This window comes from Pundamilia nyererei, unplaced genomic scaffold, assembly GCF_000239375.1.
Source record: "Pundamilia nyererei isolate P.nyererei 1_Seehausen unplaced genomic scaffold, PunNye1.0 scaffold00022, whole genome shotgun sequence".
NCBI lineage: Eukaryota > Metazoa > Chordata > Actinopteri > Cichliformes > Cichlidae > Pundamilia > Pundamilia nyererei.
In genome coordinates, this window is record NW_005187423.1 from 2,463,365 (window position 1) to 2,485,827 (window position 22,463).

The 22,463-nt window shown below is 42.5% G+C and overlaps 1 protein-coding gene across 1 annotated transcript; it reads right to left on the reverse strand.

The window, feature by feature from the left end:
* Positions 1-593: 593 nt before the first annotated feature.
* tbc1d9 (TBC1 domain family, member 9 (with GRAM domain)) lies at positions 594-22,414 on the reverse strand. The gene is made up of 21 exons (XM_005726918.1): positions 21,637-22,414; positions 14,258-14,368; positions 12,236-12,354; positions 11,692-11,920; positions 11,160-11,421; positions 10,854-11,061; positions 9,428-9,634; positions 9,189-9,353; positions 8,942-9,092; positions 7,045-7,259; positions 6,836-6,953; positions 6,476-6,761; positions 6,193-6,322; positions 5,884-5,982; positions 5,648-5,716; positions 4,914-5,154; positions 4,680-4,745; positions 4,211-4,297; positions 2,936-3,004; positions 2,677-2,780; positions 594-2,591 (listed from the first exon to the last, which is right to left on the reverse strand). Exons 1-21 carry the CDS (start codon positions 21,755-21,757, stop codon positions 1,806-1,808), a joined length of 3,843 nt encoding a protein of 1,280 aa, XP_005726975.1. The 5' UTR covers positions 21,758-22,414; the 3' UTR covers positions 594-1,805.
* Positions 22,415-22,463: the final 49 nt, after the last annotated feature.

Genomic DNA, 22,463 nt, shown 5'->3' on the forward strand with positions numbered 1-22,463 from the left:
GGCGAACTGTAACTGAGTAAAAGAGTACACATTCATGTACTCTTTCACCACAGACAATCAAAAACACTGAACAATCCAGCTGCACAGAGTAGTACAGTAATCTGTTACCAACAGTATTTCAGGAACTGCTGGTCTACAGCAATTTTCCCCACACAGCCTAATTTTTGCAGATAAAAAAAAAAAATTCAGCGAGCAGCAGTTCTCTGGTCAGAAATGCCAGACTTTACTGTGCTTCACAGTCACCAAAGTTCAGTTCAGCAGAGCAACTTTGGGATTAGGTGGAACAAAAGACTCAGATCATGGATCAGCTGTGTGATGCCATCATCTCAACATAAACCAAAATCTGTGAGGAATGTTTCCAGCACATTCTTGAATCTCTGTCATGAAGAACTGAGGCAGCTCTAAAGACCAAAGGGGATCTAAACCGGTACTAGGATACCTAATAAAGTGTTCAGCGAGTGTATGAACAGCCCTTTGACGATGCAGTTGGTGTTCAGGATGGATTAATGGAGATCAGCATGTTAACCAATCTTCCACCAGGTGGCAGTATCACTCCTTGTTTTCAGACTGTAGGCGCTCAGCAATATGAGGTCAGTGAAAGAAGAAGAAAGAAGACTGGAGGCATTTTACTGTGCAGCATTCAACCATTCAAACTGTAACTTTAATAGGATGGAGTGATATACAATGCATCAGAACCCAGAGTAATAAATTAAACACTGGGCGTTTACAATTGAAAGTATTCACAAAAAAGAACTTTCATTTTAAAAAAAAGCAACGTAAAAATGTACAGAGCATAAAGATAAAAAAGTTTTAAAAAAGCAAAAACAAAACAGCTAGCCTGAAGGCAGGGAAACATATCTTAGTGGATTTTGCTGTAAACATAAAGAGAGTGCAGGCTCTTAACGGCATTTTAGTGTACTAATCATTTTCCTTGAACACACAACTTTTTTTGATTTCCTGAACCATCGACCAACACTTTTGTCTGTAGTAACGAGGCATGACTGGATGTCTTCTTAATTAAAAAAAAGAAAGAAAAACTGTTTATGTGGATCATTTTTCTCCTTTCCCCATCATTATTTTTATTAGTTTAATTATACAGGTTGGTTCCTACTAGTTATTATAACTGGATAAAATTAACTGGGGCTTTTAAAAGGACCGTATTTTGAAAGTTAACATCACAGAAAATACAAATATGCATACGAAATTTGCCAAAGTGACACACTGTGTTAAATTTATAGAGGTGCTGAAAAGAGTTTACATGGAAACTCAGGAAAAAAATCACTCTTATGAATTTTCATGGGTTTTCTTTTGTGTTTTTCACATTTTCATCCACTGAGAAACAAAGAAATGTTTTCATTAGCAGCCAATGGAATTCGTAAAGTAAGGAAGCAACAAGTTTGATCGGATATAACGTTAGGTGATCGTACGCACTGCAGACTATTGATGTCCCAGTTTGGAACTGTACTGACATTTACATCTACATAGCCTAAGAGTAATAGAGATTACAGTATTAACACCTATGCGTGATATTTTATAAAGTACAGCTACGACGTACACGTGGATTTCATCTGAGCGAACAGTAATATGCATGTTCTGTTCCTTCTCAGCTGGACTGAGTCTAGTGATTGTTGTAAAAGTCTTTAATTTATTTTAAAATACATTGCTAAGAGAGGTTTTGGTCCCATTCATTCAGCTATTACTCACACACACACACACACAGACACGCTTACCTTCATTCTCCTTACAAAACACCACTGATTTATACTCTTGTTTTCCTTTTAGGACAGTTCTTTAGTGATAACTCCTCACCCAGACAGCGAGATCTCATAGTCACTTGTTGACAACAGGGGGCGCCCGACTTTCTTGGCATTCTTGGCGTTGGTTATGCGAGCGGCCACGTCCACTGGCTTCTCAAAGTACCGCACGAGAGCCTGCTCGGTGAGGACGGAAGCCAGGAACTGCTCGAACGTGATGGCCCAGTCTTTGTCGATGCTCGTGCTGTGAGGCAGGCCTCTGTCGTGAGGCCCCCCGCCGAGAGGCCGGTTGCTTCTCTCGCCGTTGGAGCCGCCGTCGCTGCGCACCAGCACTGTGTCGTCCGCGATGTCCTCGCACTGCAGCTTCTCGTCCATCTCGTGAGAGCCCGCGCTGAGCACCGAGTAAGATGACATTGAAGTGTCATCTTTGGTTTCGTCGTCTGAGATGAGCATAGCCGAGGAAGTGCCCGTGTCTTTAGGGGACGAGTCCTCAAGCTTGATGTCTTGCATAGGGGGCAGCTGCTCGCTGTCTTCATCCCCCTTTCCCTCCTCACAGGGGCTCGGCTTATTCTCAAGACCTGCAGGGACAAAAATGTCCCCCAGCTCCTGGACCTCCTGGGTGCCTTTAGGATCTAAAACGTCTCTCATGCACACGCTCGGCTCCGAGTTCCCCTCCTGGTTGTGGTCCTTTCTAAAAGAGGAGGAGAAGAGCTTTCCCACCTCTCCCATTTCCAGCAGCAGACTGGTGACCGTTGCTGTAGCGTGATAGAGCTCTTGCTCTGCCACATCTTCACTGAACATGCTGTAAAGGGTCTTGCAAAGCTCGATGAACTGGCTCTGCAGGACAGAAACATTAAAAACAGGTCACTGATGGCTGTGTCTTCACGCTGCTGAGTAATCTGTGCAGCAAATGAAGTCTCACCTGGTTCAGTTTCGGCAGGTCTTTTGTGTTTTCCCGTTTAGGTCTCATCTCCTGGTTCCACAGTTTCAGGTAATGGCGGTAATCAGGAGTGTTCAGTTTCTTCACTGCAGAAATGGACAAAGAATGTGATCGTTCACCAGCTTAAATCATACTTTTTTTAAAGGAAAATCTAAGAGTCCTTTCAACGTGGTCATGGAAGAAAAGCATGAATAACACATTCAGACCTATATGCAGTAATACATGTGACCATGTTATTTACCTTTCTCAGTTTTGAATGTCACTCTGACAAAACCATCATCCTTCTCATTTCTGCACTTTGAGTCATGGCCTGAGAAGAAAGAGGAAGGTTGAGGTCAAACAGTTGTCTGATTACAAATTCTAATTTATTTATATTTTAAAGCATGCAGCAGCATTTGTAGTCCAGAGTTTGACTGAGCCATTGTGACTCCTTGATTCTTTTCTTTTTCAGTCAGTCTGTTGTAGATTTTCTGCTGTGCTTGGGGGTCATTGTGCTGTTGCATGACTTAATTTCAGACAAGCTTTGGCTGTCACACAGACAGCCTCACATTTGGGTCTACAATACTACATACTACAAGGTGCTATGGTCCTGCTGCTGCTAAACAAACTGAGATCATCAGTTTTCCACCACCGTGCTTGGCAGTTTGTATGAAGGGTTTTTGCTCATATGATCTGATTGGCTTTCGTTAAACATGGTATCAAAGGACTTTGTTCCAGGACTCTTGCAGTTTGTTCAGATCGACCTTTGCAAACCTAAGTCATTGTGTCATATTCTGTTTAGAGATAAAGAGGCTTTCTCCTGGCAACCCTTCCAGACAAGCTACACTTTTCAGCCTTTTTCTACGGCACTGCATTAACAAAACTTCTTATTTTACAGAACTGCATAGAGGCCGATGGAAACTCTTTTTCACAAGACTGCAGAAAAGTATACGCACTAGAAAGTTACCACCAAGTAATTTGACCACAGATTTGATCTGCGCCTGTTTACTTCTCTAAACTTCATAATAGCTAAGAGACTCATGCTCAACATATTCAAAAACAGCATCATGCTGTGGACCTTCACTCACTCACGCAGTTGTATAGTTCTTATTTAGCGCTTTTCTACTCTATTTGAGCTTGTTGTGCTTTCTTACTACAAGCCTCATTCACATGCATTTATACAGCAGTTTTTTCCTACGCCCAACAACTTTTGATCTAATAGATTGTAACTGGGGCAACTTAATGGATGCTCCACCTGCTGAAACACACGTGTAAACTTTCATTTGTGTTGCTGTTCCTTCATAACGGTCAGTGTGCACAACGTGCATCCAAAGCCTGTGGTGCCAAAGAAAATACAACCACACTATCATTTGCAAATCACATGATGTGAGGATCACGTGACTAAGCATAACCACAACAGAAGTTTCACTCGTGCAAATATCATGAGAACCACGCCAAGTTATCATCATTATGTAGCATAATTCCTCACGCAAAAACAAAACAAATCTAAATCCCAACGAAAAGAACGAAACCTCACCGACGGATGTTTCCGGAGTGATGTCTTCAAAAAAGTACTGAGTGGCTTCAAATGCAGAGTCGGGTTCTTCTTGTTCATGAGTCATTTCTGTTAAAGAAGTTAGGATTTAGAATTCAACTTGATATCCTCAACATGTGGGATCAGACAATAAAAGCTTAAAACAACTGCTCCAGACTAGTTAAATGAGGGAATAATGGACCTTTGGTTTCTATGACAAAATGTTATGAAAATCCAGAAATAAGGGTGCATTCAGCTAAAAGCTTTCAGGGTATAATTTATATCAACAGGGGGTTTCTTAAAGCGGGCCCTTTAAAAAAAAAGCAATTTCCACAGTGAATGGAGAGAAAAAACAAAACAAAACACATAAATCAAGAAGCATAACCAGTTCTCTTTCCCATTTTCTGTACAGCTAGTGTGAAATCATTTTTAGACCTTCTAAGGTCACCACAATGAATTCAAACACACTCACCAGGGAGGACATGCATCTTGTAGAGCAGCTTTAGCTTCTCAGTGAGGTCCCCGTGACACAGAACACCTACAAACAACCAAAAGCTTTAGAGATCTGCCACATTACACCTCCAACTACCTCCAAATTACAAAAACAATTTGCTAGCTGAACATCATCAGTCATGTTATAAGCTGTTAACTGTATAGAGATAATATTGAGAAAAATAAGAATTGATTAAAAGCTTACTGTACCTACCCAAACCGGTGATAAACTCTCTAAAGTTGATGAGGGCATCTGCATTTTGGTCAAGAAGACGGAAGAAGCGTACAGCCAGGGGCTCCGAATGGGCTCCATTGGCCCAAGGGAACAGCAGGTTGAAGAGACCCTTAAACTGCTCCACGTCGATGCGGTACTGCTCCAGGTACGGCAGGCTGGGGTCATGGCGCTCTGTGGGGTTGCTGCTGCCGCCCCAGTAACAGCTGGTTAGGTGCTCCGCCTAAAGAAATTATGAAGAGGAGTTAAAAATGAAACGATAATTAGTTAATAAACCCCCCCCCAAAAAAAACCCCACACATCTTATACCTTCTCATGTATTTTGAACCTGAGTTTATCGGAGACTTTAAGTGTAAATGTATCTGTCTCTAAAGCTCATTGGGTCAACTGTAGCCAGTGCTACAGGTTACAAATACAATGGACGTGACAGTCGTCAAAAAAAGCTTGAGACATTTTTCATAGTGCATGTTTGAGGTGTATTTTTTCACCACCCCCTCTAAAGATTAATGTATTTAACACAATTCAGTGGACTACATACTGAACTTGGAGAGAAACAAAGTATTGATCCTATTGCACTAGTATCAATCCAATACCAGTATTAGTATCAATGTTACTGATTTGCAGCGATCGGCCCACCTCTACTACACAGACCTGTGGTATAAGCAAATTGTAAGCACAGCTTAAATCTATAGTCACTGGATTTGTCTTTAACTCACCTTGAAGAGCACGTAGAGCTCCTCCAACTCATCGATACTGAAGTCAGTCTCTGTTACAATGGTTCTGACCTGAAACATTATATAACCAAATTAAAAATAGAAGAGAGAAAATGAAATTCAGCGTAAATGTAGGACAGACGATCAGATCACTCTACTGGCATTCTGCCCAAAAGAAACAATTAAAAACCTCTCAACACATTTACTTAATTCCAGATTCTGTAAGATGATCTCCTCACCACATTGCGTTTAGTTGTATCCTCGATGGTTTGGATGACCCTCAGTCTCTGTTTGAAACGCATCTGTTCAATCACGTCGGCACGAATGGAGCCAAATTTCTGACAGAAAGGGAAAAAAAGTGAAATAGGTCAGCTTGGCTGTGGTAAAACGATGTTATCACAGCAAAACAAAAACAGAATCACAAAAAATGGATTGTATCAGGTAAAAGTCCAAACAAATCCCATAAAAGTCTAAGTTCATATCTTTGGAGTGAATTCAGAGAACCAAAACCAAACTTAGAAACACGCTTCATGATCCAGGTTTATTACCTCGTAGGAGCTGCGCACGAGTTTGAAGATGTCCACCTCTGGGTGTGGTTCTCCATTGTCTGTGAGTAACGAGTGCAAGTGAGGGATGGGAGGGAGGGTGCTGTCCTTATTGGTCACACTGTCCAGATACCTGCAATAGACAAGTTTTAAAAAGTCGGTGTCAAAAATGATAATCATGGCTGATTGACGTGTGTAAAAGATACTGAAAATAACAATTATTACTGATGAAGAAACACTAGAGAAAAATCACTGAATAAAAGGGAAGTGCTTCATCTTTTCTTACCTCCCCAGTACGGTCATGGCCTCCCCATCGTCCTTGCAGCCCAGCAGCTGGTGGATGTTGGCGTGCAGCACGGAGAGCGCCAGCTGAAAAATGACTTTGATTCCATCATAGAAGAAACAGTCGACCACCACCACCGCGCTCTCGAACGGCATGACGGACAGGAAGAGGGTGAGGAACCAGGAGAGCGAAATAGTGGAGATGACACCAAGGTCCTGCATGCAGTCGTAGAGCTGAGGAATGTACTCACGGGCCAGCTCCTCGAACACACCCTGATCGACCAGAGCTCCTGTACAAGAAAATAATGCTAAATACACAGAAAACAAAAGTGAAATAGAGAGAACACGACATCCATATACTGACCCACAACCCTGGTATTGTAGTAGTCAGGCAGCATCCTCTCACAGAGCGCCACTAGCAGCCAAAAAGCCTCCTCTTCTTTAGCGTAAAGCAGCAACACCGACGTAACAATATTCATGGCCTGTGGAATCGAAGAAGAGAAGAAGAAATCAAGCATTGTCAAGGACTGCTGATTTTTCTGCCGCTCCAATAAAAAGCAAGCATGCGAGCACCTGACAGTATCCGATGTTGGGGTTTCTGAACGCGTAGGCAGTGAGGACCCTGCGCAGGGCAGCGATGCCCATCTCGTTCTGGAAGGCTGGGTGCTCGGGTAAAGAGCGGTGCAGGTCCCGCTCAATCTCCTCTGTTGCCAAGTTGTATTTGCCCATCGATTTCTCCACCAGGTCTTCGTAATATCCAGGGTGGGTGGTCATCTCGTTGATCGCTCCTGTGAAAGACAAATTCGAGAATTAAAGAAAAACACAGTAGAGCAGCCAATCTATGCCAAACCTAACTCTGATTCATTGATTGCACATGAAGAGGTAAGTGATCTAATATATTTACTTATAAACTTAAATAATCTAATACATCTTTTAGGCGTGTGATGACAGCTGTACTCTCTCGATCCCAGACAAATGGAATTACAACAGCTGAACAACCAAATGCATTAATGAAATTTAAAAAATAAAACAAACAAAAATAATAGTACAAGCATTATCATATATATTTCAACTGATTGTGTAATCATCATAGCTCTGATCTGAAACCTGATTTGAGTAAATGAACAGCAAAAAAAAAAAAAACTGTCTGTAATACAAATTATTCTTATTTGGCATGCACATACTGTAGCTCAGAGACCCATTTGTAGGTTTACAATTGGCCTCCAAGTCATCTGAATAAATTTGCAGCACAATTACACACATTAAAGTCCTCACGGACCTGTAATGTCTCTGTGCACATACTTCATTAAACACGCTTATTGGAATTTGCCCCAGAACAGAGCCTCGCCAAACTGGTTTTTAACCATTTGTTCTAAAATGAGACACACTTTGGCAACAGCTGAATGATTCAATGGAGCACGGTAAATTGTCGTCTCGGGATAGATTGCCGTGAGGAAAACTGCTTTCAGCAGCAACAAGTAGGTCATAGAGAGGAGGAGGAGCTGCTGCTTACCAGGCTCCAATCAGGTGAGGATGAACGCAAGCTTGCTAACAGGAAAGTCTGGAGCAAGTGCATACCTGAACGCGTAACATGTTGTGACAGTTAGGAGCCTTGTGTAATCTGAAGCATTGCAAAATGATGTACAAGCTTTTCCACACAAATTCAAGTGAGATCTGAGATTGATTTTCAGACCCCCCCCACCCCACCCAAAAAAGAAACGAAACAAAAGGGGAAAAAAAAGGTCTCTAAACCATATTTACTCTGATAATCAGACCAAAGTTTTAATCCCAGAAAGAAAATTTGTACATTTATTTAAATGTGTGGCTGATTATTTTCTTAGAAACTATCACTGTGCACATCAAAATCAACTAGATTAATAGACAGTGCTTAGCAAATTTATCAGAGCTAAAAACGCTAAAATTTTAGAAGTTTGTAAAACATAAAAAGGTTTAAAACTAAAATCTTATGTGAGGCCTCTCAGGTACAGTGTACCATTTATTCATTTGTTGCTAGATCCAGACTGACATCAGCCATTTGCCGATACATTGTATCAGTATCAATAACTGCCAATAAATGATAATTAAAACAGTGAAGAACAGACAGAAGAAACACCCTTCAACTGTTACGAGTGTTGTTGTCGCACAGTTTTACCACCAGAGGGCACTCTGCAACTTCCTCTTGGCAACTGGTGTTTGGAAAGCCACAAAAACAACAATCAGCTGATCCAAACACAGCCTAAAGGAATAATCCATTGACTTGTGACCATAAAAAACCCCACTTTTTTAAACTCCTTTGTCTTATTATCGTATGAAGCACTCACCAGTAACTACATATAATACATTTTTTATGATACAAGTTTATTTATAAGGTCTAAAAGAAAAAAAAAATGTTATCGACCAATATGTCAGATTTTTAAAGTACCTAATATCGGTTGGGCTCTAATTTTGCCCACCCTGAACATTTCCTCACCGGAGAAAAGCAGCCAGAGCTCTCCCCTCATACTCTCAGGAATCCCCTTGAGAACGAGTTCCTTCGTCTTCTCTGTGCGGTACATACACACCCCCTGTCCGTACTCGGTAAAGTGGTTCTTCCATGCCTGCTCTTTCAGAAACTCCTTCGCCTGATTGGGAAAGCAACAAAAATTTACATGCAGCTAGCATCAATCCACCGTGCAGTTTAATTATAATGCAAAAAAAGAAAATGCAATTTATCTCACCAGCTTCGGATTAAACTCTTCCGGGGAATTGCGACGATACATGGTCATGAGGGCTTGTGTGGCTGTGGGCACGCTGCTGTCGTTCAGGTTAAATTTACGCTCGCCTTCTGAGCCCAGACTGTGCTGAGGGCTGCTGGACAGCAGGGATCCATGCTGGGAGTAAACCTGGAGATAAATCTTATTCAGCCTTTGAAGCTTTAACCTGGACGATGTCACAGTGACCGAATGAAACTACCTACCTCATCATCTGAGCTGTTCAGGCTGCTAGTGAGTTCTTTTTCCAGGTAAGTCTTAGAGGTGGTTTGCTGCAGGAAGTCGGATAGTCTCTGCACCAGGAAGTCTCGGTCTTTCAGGTTAGCAAACAGAAAGGTCATGCGATTCTTGGTGCTGATGGAGAGCGGGCTGGGCAGCACACTGGAGCTGTCTGCTTTTTCCACGATGGTCACCTGCAGGATGCCGGGAGTAAAATTTTAGAGCAACAAAGACCAAACAATGTGTTTAGCTGCACATATTTCTCCATGTATGCAGCTATGGAGAGTCACAGTCACACTGATGGAAAAATGTCTGCAATAGTTGGATCGTGGAGATGACTTGAATATTTGACGAGGCTGCATTGTATTTAAGTCTCCAAAATGGCATTAAATGCAGTTTAAAGTAACTTTTTTTTAAATGCAACACTTCATGCTGAACTTTGTTTACAGATTGAGATTCAGTCATTAAATGATGTTGACTAATCAAAATCCATCAGATCCATCCAAAGATACAGTTTTCATAGTAAGCCAGATCCGAATCAAATTCCAGTTGCACAATGAGACAGATCCAGAAAAGACGTCTCATCAGCTACGGCTGTAAGAGAGCCACCGTCTGTCAGTGAAGACTGACATCAGATATAATTATAACTGATTAAACAGGGAAACATTAAAGCAGAGTATTTCTTTAAAACGTATTCATAAACTTGGGCGTCCATGCCGCCCACCCAACCACACCGTGGGGTGACGACAATAAACCATCAGCTTTTTATGGCTGATGGGGAACAAATAGGGGAGATTTCTAGGTATTTTACCTCGAGTGGGGAATGTCCCTTTGGACACCGTCTGAGGTCACTGTCCCACTATTGACCATGCGAGTCATCACATGAGTCAAATTAAGAAATACATCACAGGGGGTTAAGCATGAAACCACAGTGAGACCTCGCCTTAACCCATGATGTGACCTATTGAGGAACGGCGCCGGGGCTGAGGTGCCTGGGGATTGATCTCAGGGATCCATTTAGGTGGCAGATAGCTGGCATTACATACCTGGGACTCTCCACTCTCCTCACATCCTCTAAGCGAGGTTGTGACATTTGAAACTAGCTAGAACTTAGTGACGAAGCTATACACGAATACAGAAAATGACTCCTAAATGGTTAAAACGCCAGTCTACAGCTCTCAGTGAACGAAATGGATGACAGCGATTCAGCATGACAGCTGCATTATGTACACACTGTGTTTAAGAGCAGATGGGAAGTGACAGCCCCCCCCCCCCACACACCAATATCAGTCAGATAAACGACTGTCAAGCCGCTTATTTGAGCTTCAAGTTGTGGGTCTGATTTTCAAGATCTGCTGTTTTTCTTGTTTTTATTTTTATTCTTTGAAGCTGTTAATAAACAGAATGACTCACCTCCCGTAGGGGGATGATGAGGCTACACAGCGACTCTTCCTTGCTGGTGAAGCAGATGTAGTTGGTGGACACAAACATCTGTCCCAGGATGTGCATCTTGTTAAAGGGAGTCCACAGGGTGCAGTCTGTGTGACCGTCCAGTTTTTCATCTTTGGGCAGACGGAAGAGTGCTCTGTAGCGCTCGCTCTTAGCTCTCGCATCCAGATCTCTGAAAGATGCAAATTTCTCACATAAGATAACAGAAACTTGTAGATATTCAGTAGTTCTAAAAGCAAAGAAGCAGTAATGCTCTGCACCAGGACCTACCTCTTGAGTGCTGAGACCTTCTTGGGTGATTTCTTCTTCAGCTTGGGCAGCGAGCGGTCCTGCTCAAAGCCTTTGTTGTCGAGCAGTTGCCGCATGGCGATGTTGGCCAGCTGCTCCGCTAACTTAAAAGTCTCGTTGATGTTGAGGAAGACGGAGAAGAGGTGCTCGTTGGTACGCGTGCTCACCTTGATCACATCAGGCAGAAGAAGGGTGGCGCTCTTCTCCAGCTGCGTGATATCTGCCCAACGCACCACCATTTTGACTGAAAGTAAGAAAAAAAAAAAGCCCCCCCAAAAAACAGGACATACTTTTAATATCAGTGGACTAAAGTAGCCCTAAATATATGGTTTAAGCTTTGTGAAAGGCTATAACTTCAAAGAATATAAGAAAAATATAATGGCTTAAGGCACAACAGCGTTTCACGATATAATCTTGAAAAGACTTGTTCAGATCTCTGCAGGTTGAGGTCCTTTCGATAAACAGGAAAAAAATAAGACATTACTGAAGACAGTATAATTGGGTAATGTCCAACCTTCTTTCCCCAGCAAGTACGAATAGAAGCAGAGGTGGTTGATGCTGAGGTAGAGCCATCCCTGCCGAGGCACCTTTCCCTTCCAGTAGCTGCAGGAGTAATAGTTGACCAGCTTCTCCTCTTCGGGCATCCCAAACAGTTTACGAAACTTAGCGCTAGCCTCCTTGAACTTGTCTGTGTCATCGTCTTCTTTGACATCGTGGTTCTTGTTGTACTCCGCTATGATACCCTGCAGCATGATGAAGAGAGACAGCACAACAGGCATGAGGTGAAATGCTTAGGGTGTATTGCAAATACCTCAATTTAAACAAAAACCTCTGAAGGTTGTTGGGTTTTTGCAGACAACCCACACATCCACATTGCTGTTGTGGACTCATCTGCACTACTTGCTTTACAACAAGCTTTCTTAAAGTTAAAAGTGTTTAGTAAAGTGATAGGAGATAGATGTTTTCTCATAGACTTTCTGCAATCCCAGGAGTCGCCCCCTGCTGGCCGTTAGTAGGAATGCAAGTTAACGTCACGATTGTACAGTCAGAGTCATTACCTGGACCTTTCCTTTGACAAACGTGGTAATGTCATTCTCATTCTCAAAGATGGAGAGAGTCTGCAGCAGGTTATGTTCCAGCCACTCCCAGTGCTCTGTGATCTCTTTGCGGGAGGTTCCTGTGAAAGCAATCACAGTTCATATGAAGGCGTAATGTTTCAAAAGTGATACAGAGGGTTGTTCCCCAAAGCCACACACACATGTTTTTAAAATATGTTTTTCTATTTTGTTTAAAAGCATCCCAGTAGATATTTTACCTCTTCAGCAGAGCACTGCAGTTAATAAGACAGGTAAATAAGGACGGAGGTATCGGTGAAAGTCAAGAAAACAATTACATGCTCTTTTTAAAAAAAACAAAACAAAAACAAACAAACAAAAAACAGAAAGGATATCATGGCAATTTAGTTAGAACTGAGCAGTGAGATTAAAACTAGTCTTTCTGGTCATGGGAGAAATTGATTGCAGTAATGGCTGCTACTGTGGGCCATTATCCCTGAACACTGCTGCAAAACAGCCCTTCAGTGAGTGCACATTGACTGAATTAGCCATGTCTGCCAGGCTGCTCCACTCGCCTGCCATCTCTGGGGGGAGGAATTAAGAACTGGGAGGGGAGGAGAGGGAGAGGCGAGGGGAGCCAATGGCATTTCAGAGCCAAGCAAGTCCTCTGTAGGCCTCCATTTCAGATAGAGAGCAGAAATGGTACTCTCACATTTGTATTTGGTAGATAACGACCTAATTAAATAGGCTGTTACACGTGTTCAGAACAAAATCCGTTTGCCTGTTTACCAATCATGCCTCATCTTCATTAAGTGTGACATTAACTCAGCTATCAGAGCAGCCTGCTCGGCAGTTGTCTATGTGATTAATTTCTTTAAACTCCCTGAAGTTTGGAGAATTGATATCACTCTCGCTACACACAAATAAAATGTCCACAGAAAGGCTGCCAAACCAGGCAACATTTTTCCAGTCTGTGTGAACTGGTTTAGCCTCGGTTGCCTGTTCTCAGCTGACCAGACTGGTGTGGTCTTCTGCTGCTGTAGTCCACCTGCTTCAAGGTTCGAGAGATGCTCTTCTGCATATCCTAAGTAACAAGTGGTTACTTGAGTTATTGTAGCCTGTCAAAATACTCCGACCAGCCCGTTGATACCAACAACCAACCTTGTTCAGAGTCACCTAAATCCCACTTCTGCTCGATTTTGATGGTCTGTTTGAACTTCTGCAAGTCATTTTGACATAAACTCAATACATACTTAAATGGACTGAGTAGCTGATCTGTGATTGGCTGATTAGAAATTTGTGTGAATAATAATAAAAATGTTTGCTTGGAAAAGAGTAGTTACTGGATGTAACACTAGTTCTGTGCTTATTAGGTCCCTAAAGCAGGCTTTGGGGTTGCTGAAGTTGTGGCTTCACTTTTGTCTGTGGCGTTCTTTGCAACTTGCTTCCAACTTCTGCCTGTGTGTTATGATCAGCAGTTTTCCAGACCTTTAGGAAATTGTAATCAATAATACAATTAACACAAAATTAAAATGAAATGTCTCAGAAGTCGTTCAGCTCTATTAAGAAGTGCTTATGCATTTCTTAGCCCAAAGCGGGAATATTTACATACTTGGTTTAATATTGGTGCAAAGAAGAGTTCTGCTTCTAAAAAGTGCATTGCTGCTAAATGGCATGATTTACTGCCACAGTCTGTGGTAAGTAGCAGATTGGACTACTGTGAGAACCTGATGAGAATCACAATGAAACTACATCAAGCAATTGGCTGAAAACCACAGATTCTTGCACCGTTGCCCGTAATCCTTTAAAACCACCAGCGCACAATGTAACACCTTGCATTCAGCAGCTAACATGGGTAACAGCAGCAAGGTAAACCATCAGGAGCTGCGTGAAAGCTGGTGGTAGGATTGCAGATGGGTCTGTAGTGGAGTGGCCCACATATGTGATGCTAAAATGTGTAGAATTGGTGCAAAACATACATTTTCAATTGTAAGTTTGCTTTTCTTTCAGTTGTTCTGCACGTACCATGAGCAATGATCCAGTAAACTAAAGAGTCAGGAGTCTGGTAGAGGATCCTGTACGGGGCCATCCGAGCGCTCGAGTCCAGAACAACATCCAAGGTCCCAACAAGCAAACCTGCAAGAGCCCAGAAGACATTTACTACAGAAAGAAGTCTGTTAGGCGGCAACACAAAAGTCCTGCTAAAAATGTGCAACCATGTGCATCTATACACAAATAACATGTATTTACATTTGTATACCATGCTGTTATGCTTAAGCAAAAGGGGAAAACCATGAGGTCTTGTGGTTTGAGTACAACAAAAACATCCTGTGGCTAAAAACATTTCTGCTCTGCATGAAACGCTTTCACTTTTTCAACCATATACCCACCCGTGATCTTTACGTGTGGTCTGACAGTTATGATTGTGCCGGGTGAGAAATGACTGCATATAATCACACGTTCTACACAAGCCATTCTGCACGAGGCATTTATGAACTAATGGCCTTAATAGTGGTTAATAAGTCAGTTAATAATTTATAAGTCAGTTGTATCCTATTAGTGTGAACCCATCAGGTTTATCAGATTGCAGAAAACAACTGACCAGCAGGGTGTTTATTCTCCTATTAAATTTGCCTTTTGACCTCCGAGTGTTCTTTACAAAGGCAGACCCTCTATATGTGCCTTTGGATCTTAAAGAAACTAGAAAAAAACACCGGTGATTTTATCAGAATTCGCTCTGTGGGGATGCCAAGGTTTGCTTGCTTTATTTTACCATAAGTGTAAAAGGTAAGATATGCTGCTCCCTTCTGCTTTGTTTTTGACTTTTCTTTTATTAAGCTGGCTTTCTGGGCTAGTTTTCTACTATTCCTAGGCTGGATTATTATAATTTCCTAGTATCAGGATGTCTGAAAAGCCTTCAGTTGTTCCAAATGGGTGCAACTCGAGTCCTAACAGGGACTGTTGTGTTCTCTTTGCTGGTTCTCTGTTGGATTCAGAAGTAAATTTAACATCCTTCTCCTCACATTCAAACTCCTGATATCCCAGCAGGGCACTTCAGTTCTTGAGACTGCAGGCTTACTTCTGCTTCCTCGAGTCTCTAAAAGTAGAACAGGAGGCAGAAGCCTTCAGCCATCAGGCTCCTCTCCTGTGGAACCAGCTCCCAGTTTAGGTCCAGGACACAGACACCCTCTCTATTTTTAAGATTAAGCTTCAAAGTTTTCTTTTTCATAAGACTAATACTTCAGGCTGGATCATCTGACCCTGAATCGTCCTTCAGTTTCCCAGCAATAAGCTCAGGCTGCTGGGGGAATTCCCATGATGCACTGAGCACTTCTATTCTTTAACCTACACATGAATTTTTGCACGACGTGATCCCCCCCCCCAAGTTTGTTGTTTGGTGTCTCTCTGTGCCTTTCTTTTCTCTTCTGCAGTCAGCCCCTCAACCCATGTCGGAGACAGGCAGCCTCCCCGACTCTGCTTCTGCTCGAAGTCTCCTACATTAAAATGAAAATGGTAAAAATATCCCCCAGCATTGCAGAATCCTTACTCATAGGGTGTCTTTGGATTTCTATCAGTTCTAGGGTATTTGTCTTCCAACACAAAGTGTCTTGAGACTTCTATTGCTGTGATTTTTGCACTATATTAAGCATAAAAAAATTAAGTGCCATGAGAGACAGGTTATTTTTGTTCTGCTGCTCATCAGGGCACACACAGTATGAGTCACACAGACAGCAAGAGAGGGAGGAGGGAAACGAGACAAACGAAGGAAGCTGAATTTTCATGGGGGAAAAAGCAGTTTGAGAGAGAACTAATAAAATAAACACATCTGCATGGATTAGACTCACTGACCGCTTTGCTCTCTCATCTCTGTACTCATGTAAATTCTGCCTCTGCCTTTCTTTTTACCGTCCTACTTATCAGTTCCTCTTACCTCTCAAAAGCAGAACAGATCAAGAAGCCTCATCAAAAAGCTGGTTAACCTGACTGATATCTGCTGTGTACTTCTTTAGTTACACTTATGCCAAATGTTACAGATCATGCGTAACAGCCGTTTCCTGAGAACTCCAGCCGTAGACAAATAAACAAAAATACTGACTCATACTTGCAACATCTTGAACCTTGAGAAGCGCCTGCACAAAGCAGTAAACCACCCAGAGGTGACTGGAGTCCTATACACCACGAAACCAGTGAGATAATCCACACTTTGGTTTACCCCGCTGAGAGAAACAGCAAAACTGTTATGAGTGTGAAGACAACTTCCTCTTCGACACAAGAACGTTGACGAGGTTAAAAAATGCACACCTCAGAGAGGACTTTAATGTGTTAAATAATCAGCATTTTGTAATTTGTCTCAAAAATAGATGTGATAGATAGAAATTCAGTGTCCAAGTATGAACTGCTGGAGTCTGAGGAGGGAAAAAAAAAAAAAAAGAGACAGTTGTGTTGCATGGTATGAATAGCTTAGCCTGAGGAGGCGTCTGCTTTGAGGTTTAACGCAGGAAACTCAGGTGAGACCACTGAACTTCTATGACCACCTTGATCTTGGTTCATATAGTTTAAAGTGAAACCCAAAGCAAACAGCAGGAAAGACAGTTGTTCAGCTATTTTTGGACCCATTTTGCCAATTTTTATACAATACTGTGCAAAAGTCTTTAGCCACGCCTCATTTCTTTCAATTTTGCTACATAAGTGGGATACAGGTGCAGCAAATTAATGAAATAGGCATGGAAATACAGTATATACGACAAACAAAACTGTATAAGAAGTTGTACAACTCTAATGAGATCGAAAGTCAATAATTGGTATGACCACCTTTATTCCTCAACACAGCCTGAACTCTCTTAGGCCGACTTCAGGAACAGTTCTCCAGGCTTCTTGAAGGACATTCAAAGCTCGTCTTTGGATGTAAAGATGATCCCACACGTGGAGGTCTGGATAGGCCAGTCCATAGCTGTAGACACTCATTGTTGTACCTCTTTCCTGATTTCAGCCCAGATCTTGTGTAATGTGGTCTTATGAAGATCTTCTTGACAGCCAGATTGATTGATCAGCTCTGGACTATTATTTCTTAAGCACATAACTTTCAGACACTGTTCATTTGTTGTGGATTTTTTATTTATTTATTTATTTATTTTTAGACCTACCACTTCTTATTCTGTTCTTTTTTCGACTTCTCAATTTAAAAGTTTAAAAAGCACGCCGTAGCAAGATAAGCCAGTTTTTTGATCCAGCAAAACAAATGATGTGCTTTTACAACAGTAAAGGTTGTCTGTTATGTGTAGACATAACACTGATTCATGTCTTGAGTTGGTTACTTTTTTTTGGTGCTTGAAAATTCACAAGTAGCTTAAAAAAATCCTCTAAAAATGATCAGGTAGAAGGACCGGGCTCACAATGAGCCAGTGTCTCAATGAACAGCCTGGAGAACTGTTGCTCAAGAGCCCTTTAAAAAAAAGAAGGAAAAAAAGAGAAAGTCTATCTCCTTGGAAGCAAAAAAATACAGAAATGAATACTGTGATTTTCCGCGGCGCTGTATACAGGAGATCAGTCATTTCACCGTCTTTATCGCGATAGATCTTTTATCAAGTGTACGATAAGCAACCCCAAAAACCACACCCCGGCAGCATTAACTCATCAAACCAAAGTTCATGTGACTGCTTGTTCCAAATCAAACCTCTGCCTTTACGCTGACATTTCCTTCCACAGACTGAAGCAGTGGGTGCGCAACCAGCATGAAGCTGTGTAGCATCCAGCATGTGGCTGGAAAACTCAGAGCAATCGTCCCCTGAACTGAAATCATGTGATGTTTTGTGCTTCTCCGCTCAGACACAATCAGAGATCCTCATTGTTAGAGGGAAACAAACCACATTCTCTGAAACATTAACGCATTTCACTCAGCAGAAGAACAGGAAACCAAGCTGACAGCACTGGTATAAATACATTTCTCCATTGTTTACATCCTCTTTCTGCTTGGGTGAGCAGAGTCGGAGGCCCTGCTGGTGTGGGATTTTATATTAAGCAAACAAAAGGCCACAATCTTCCCCGGAATTACAATCAATACCGTTTCAGATAACAGAAAGCCAAGACAAGGCTGGATCTTTATCTTCACCACATGAAATGTTTCACTGCATCAATTTAAGATATTAGACACATTTTTCTGCTTTTCCCTCGCCACATCTCTCTGCCTGCTCACATCAAAGACTCGTCTTAAAGCACAAGATAAGGGAATCTGTCCGGCACGACACACTTGCACCAGGCAAACATTTACTTATTATCAGGTTGTGAAATAGTGTGTTGTACTTGGTGTAATTTTATGCTAAAAGCACCACTGTCTACAATTGTGTAACGAGTTTCACAATAGGCATATTCAGTGCTTTTACATCTGATAAAAACACATTTTGTTGTGCATTTTTAAATTTCCTTCCTTTCTGAATTTCATATTCTACCCTGTTACTGTAAAGGCTGATTATACAGCATGTGACCATCAACAGTTCAACACTGAAGTGAGCAGACTCCTCCCAGCCTGCATTATATGTGCAGCGCTGTTAGCTCATATGCTGCAAGTACAGCTTATACACTGTAAATCTGAGATTCCCAGCCTTTTACAGCTCATTTGGTAGCCCAGCCGACTACCTTTATATCTTAAACTGGTTCATTTTCACAGTTGTGATAAGCATGTAGAGGAAAAAGCAAATATTACAGGAAGGCCAATAAATGTGGTACTTTTTGCATTCTTACTATTCTTAACCACTACAGACCCCGTTTATGAGCACCCACACGGCTAACATCTTTCATCCTACAGGCTTTTCTTGAGTCTTCAGTGGCTCTTTGAGAGGTTACAGTGAAGAAGTGAGAGGTCTTTTATAATGCTGATAAAAAAAAATATTTAAAAAAAAAGAGAAAAACTGATGTGAAAGTGGCTCTCACTGTGTCGATACATCTTCCTCTTCTTTTGGATGTATCCAGCCTTATATTGTCAAAAAGGGTTAGTTATCCGTTTCTCTACATACAGTGCAGAAGTTCTGCAACTGCTTGTGCAGGGTTGGTCCTCATATTTTATGATGCTGCCACCCATAGACTCACATAACCCAAAGTTTTTCTGAAGCAGCTAAAGCAAGCACATATTTTCCATTTTCCACCTCCCTCCAGCTCTGAGACATGGGAGCTGCAGCTCGGTCAAGATGAATATGCTGATCCGTAAAAGGCTCGAGTCCGGTGCTGCTGATGGCTTCTCCTACCCCTGAAAGGACTGAGGGCAGTGCCAGTGTCACTGGGTGCTGCGTGCCAACTGGCACACAATGCAAGTCAGCAAGCTCAGCGTTTACATAAAAATGACATCATCTCCCAGCACCACTTAGCACACTCTGCGTTGCCACAGCAAGGACACACTAGAGACCGAGAAGAGAAGGCAGCGGGTCTAATTATCAATATGATAGCAGGTCATATTACCAATATTAGTGTCTAAATTTGTAATATTCGTCTTTTTCTGGAATTGAGAAGAACCCTAATGTTTACCGGCCTCCTTTATGGGAATAAGGCTGGGAAATGGTGACGAGATGACACAAATATGCCTGCGATCAGATATTATACTATTATACTTATAATACTTGCATCTCTTTATTTGCATTTAATTTATTAGACTGTGTTAAAAAATGAATTAAAGTCAGTTTATTCTGCCTAAAACTGGTTTCTGTATTACATATTCAGGAAATTCACTGTAACATTGATCCACCAGATAATTACAGCAAATCTATGCAACACAAAATCTTGCTGTGTTGTGAAAATCTCTAAAGATTTTTAAACGGAGCCACTATTAAGACGTGTACAGTGGGATTTGTCATTTTAAATTCACAAGACGATCATTTGTCCAAGGACGACAATTATACTATACGTTCATGCGGCTCTAATGACTTCAGATGCACTCAGCCAACGCAGGAAAAGGAGAAAAGCCAGCCAATTAAGTTTTAGTTTCACCTTGGACCGTAACACAATTACATTTTTACTACTTTTGTGGGAGCGTCATCAGCAGGACTGATTATCTGTGCAGCCTCTGCGTTACACAGCCCCTCAGTGTTTGAAGCAAATAAATTTCAGCGTACTACACTCCGAGGTGAAACTAAAACTTGATTAGCCGAGCACAGTGTTTATCTGACATCACTGAAGGCACGTATGAATTCAACTCCTGTGTCGCTCATTACAGCTAAACTGCTCGTGCAGGACAGCTATCGTGTTAATTGTGTTCAAAGGCTGAAGGTGTGAATGTGAAAATCTGTGGTTGTCTGTCATTCTGCGTCAGACATCCGCGTTGTACATCCTGGATCGACCTAACCAGGATGTACCTCACTGCCTTTTACTGTATAACAGTTGAAACCGGCCCCCACCTCACCTACTCCTCAGTCACAGTGGTCCTCAGAGATTTCAGTCTTGTCACAGTTCAAGGTGTTAGAGCTCAGTGGGCGGTGACACTGACTGACAGAGAGTGAGAACTGATGAACACCGATTACTGACAAAAGCATCACTTTCTCTTCAGCTCTGGATCACAAGGAGTCTGAGCAGCTGTTTAAGATGCTCTTATATGAAACACATCCCCTGAACTAATTTGAATGCTAATATTTCATCACAGAATCACCACACACAGTACAATATCCCTCATGTACGAAAACTATGTAAAACAGTCTTCTTTAAGTTCTAAACTGTTAAATAAAAAAAACACATATCCTGCCATCACCATAACCTGTCGCTCTCCTGTGCCTCCTGCTTGACCCATTTTGGATGGAACAAGCTAGGAGGGGGGAGGAGGAGGAAGAGTGAGAGAATGAAGCAGGGGGAATGATTCAGCATGAGCAAGCAAACAGACTCAAACAGATTCACTGTTGTTGAGGCTTCACAGCCATTAGCAGCTGCACAGCTGAAACCACAGTTGCAATAGTTGTTGTTGTTGTGATGGATGGAATCTAATTTCCACTGCAGGCAGGAACACCCTGAGACATTTTAAACCATATTATGGACCTCCAATATGGGTGGGTCGGTGGGTGGAAGTTGTGTAAGCAGACAGTAGATCCCACACACTGAAGGATCTGCTCTTTGCCCCCCTGTGTGATGTCAGCGCTCTAGGTCGCAGTTTGTCACCGGCATGAAGGAGGTCTGTGAGAGGAGCAGGCTCAGCTTTTCTCCCAGGAAGACGCGACCAGGTGAAAGGCCGTCTGGCAGCTGCTTGGTCACGTGCTCTTCCATTTTATTTATTTATTTTTTGCCGTCCAGCATCGACTTGCGGTTAAGCCTGACATACTGTCACCGTGCAGCTGACCATCACCTGACCTTTTTCTCTTCCCAAATTTACACGAAATACTGGATTTTTCCCCCTTACGGTGTCATGAGAACAGCTTACAAAACATGGTACTCACCCGCCAGTCCTCCGCCTCCATCCCCGTGGCCCTTCCGTTTCTGGAGGATGAAATACGGGTTCGCTCTCTCGGTGATCCATAACGCGCCAGCAAGTAACACATCTTCGGGAGTGACCCACATGCTGCTGTGTTTATTATTTTTATTATTATTATTTATTATTTTATGGGGACATCGAACCCCCGGGACTGCTGACGGTGACCGTCAAACTGGTCTTACCGGGACGTGTGATTGTGTTTAGATTGTGTTATTATTTTTAGATCACTAAAGGATCGATGAAGGCCTGATCGTCTCTCGAGCAGCTGCAGGATCTAGTATTGGATATCCGAGCAAAAAGAAGCGCAAGCAAGCGTGTTATAATTAAACCTGGCAGGCGCGGATCGGTCGGGTTCGGCCGATCCGGACTTCACATTTCGTGCACGCAAACCTTCTCCTGCAGCAGCAGCCTCCTGAGCCCACGGAGGTCTTTTAAACAAACAGATGTCTTTGAGAAATCGTGTGCAGCTTCGGCTCTGTTTGTGGGCGCACACAGGCGCAGTGCTGATCAGTCTTTGTTGACCATGCTCCGCGGCAGGTGCGATTCAGTCGTGCAGTGCTTGCTTGCAGAGAAACGCACGACACAGTCACCACGGAACAGTCTATATGGTCCTTTCGGCCGCGAAGTCCACGTCCGCGTGCTGAGGTCAGGCGACACTTGTACAAATGAAACGACAATAACGCCGCGGTCCTCCTCTCCGTGTCAACTGAAGCTGCTGCCGCACGCAAAATAAAGCACGTCACGGAGCGCGCGACGTCAGCGGGAGGAGGTGGAGACGCACACGGAAATACC

Excerpts from the sequence above, each read along its gene's own strand:
- tbc1d9 (XM_005726918.1), bottom strand. The coding sequence starts at position 21,757 with ATGTGGGTCACTCCCGAAGATGTGTTACTTGCTGGCGCGTTATGGATC. Across the intron at positions 6,323-6,475 it reads GCCATGACCGTACTGGGGAG|GTATCTGGACAGTGTGACCA; the intron begins GTAAGAAAAGAT and ends TGTCTATTGCAG. Across the intron at positions 5,155-5,647 it reads AGCTCTACGTGCTCTTCAAG|GCGGAGCACCTAACCAGCTG; the intron begins GTGAGTTAAAGA and ends TAATTTCTTTAG.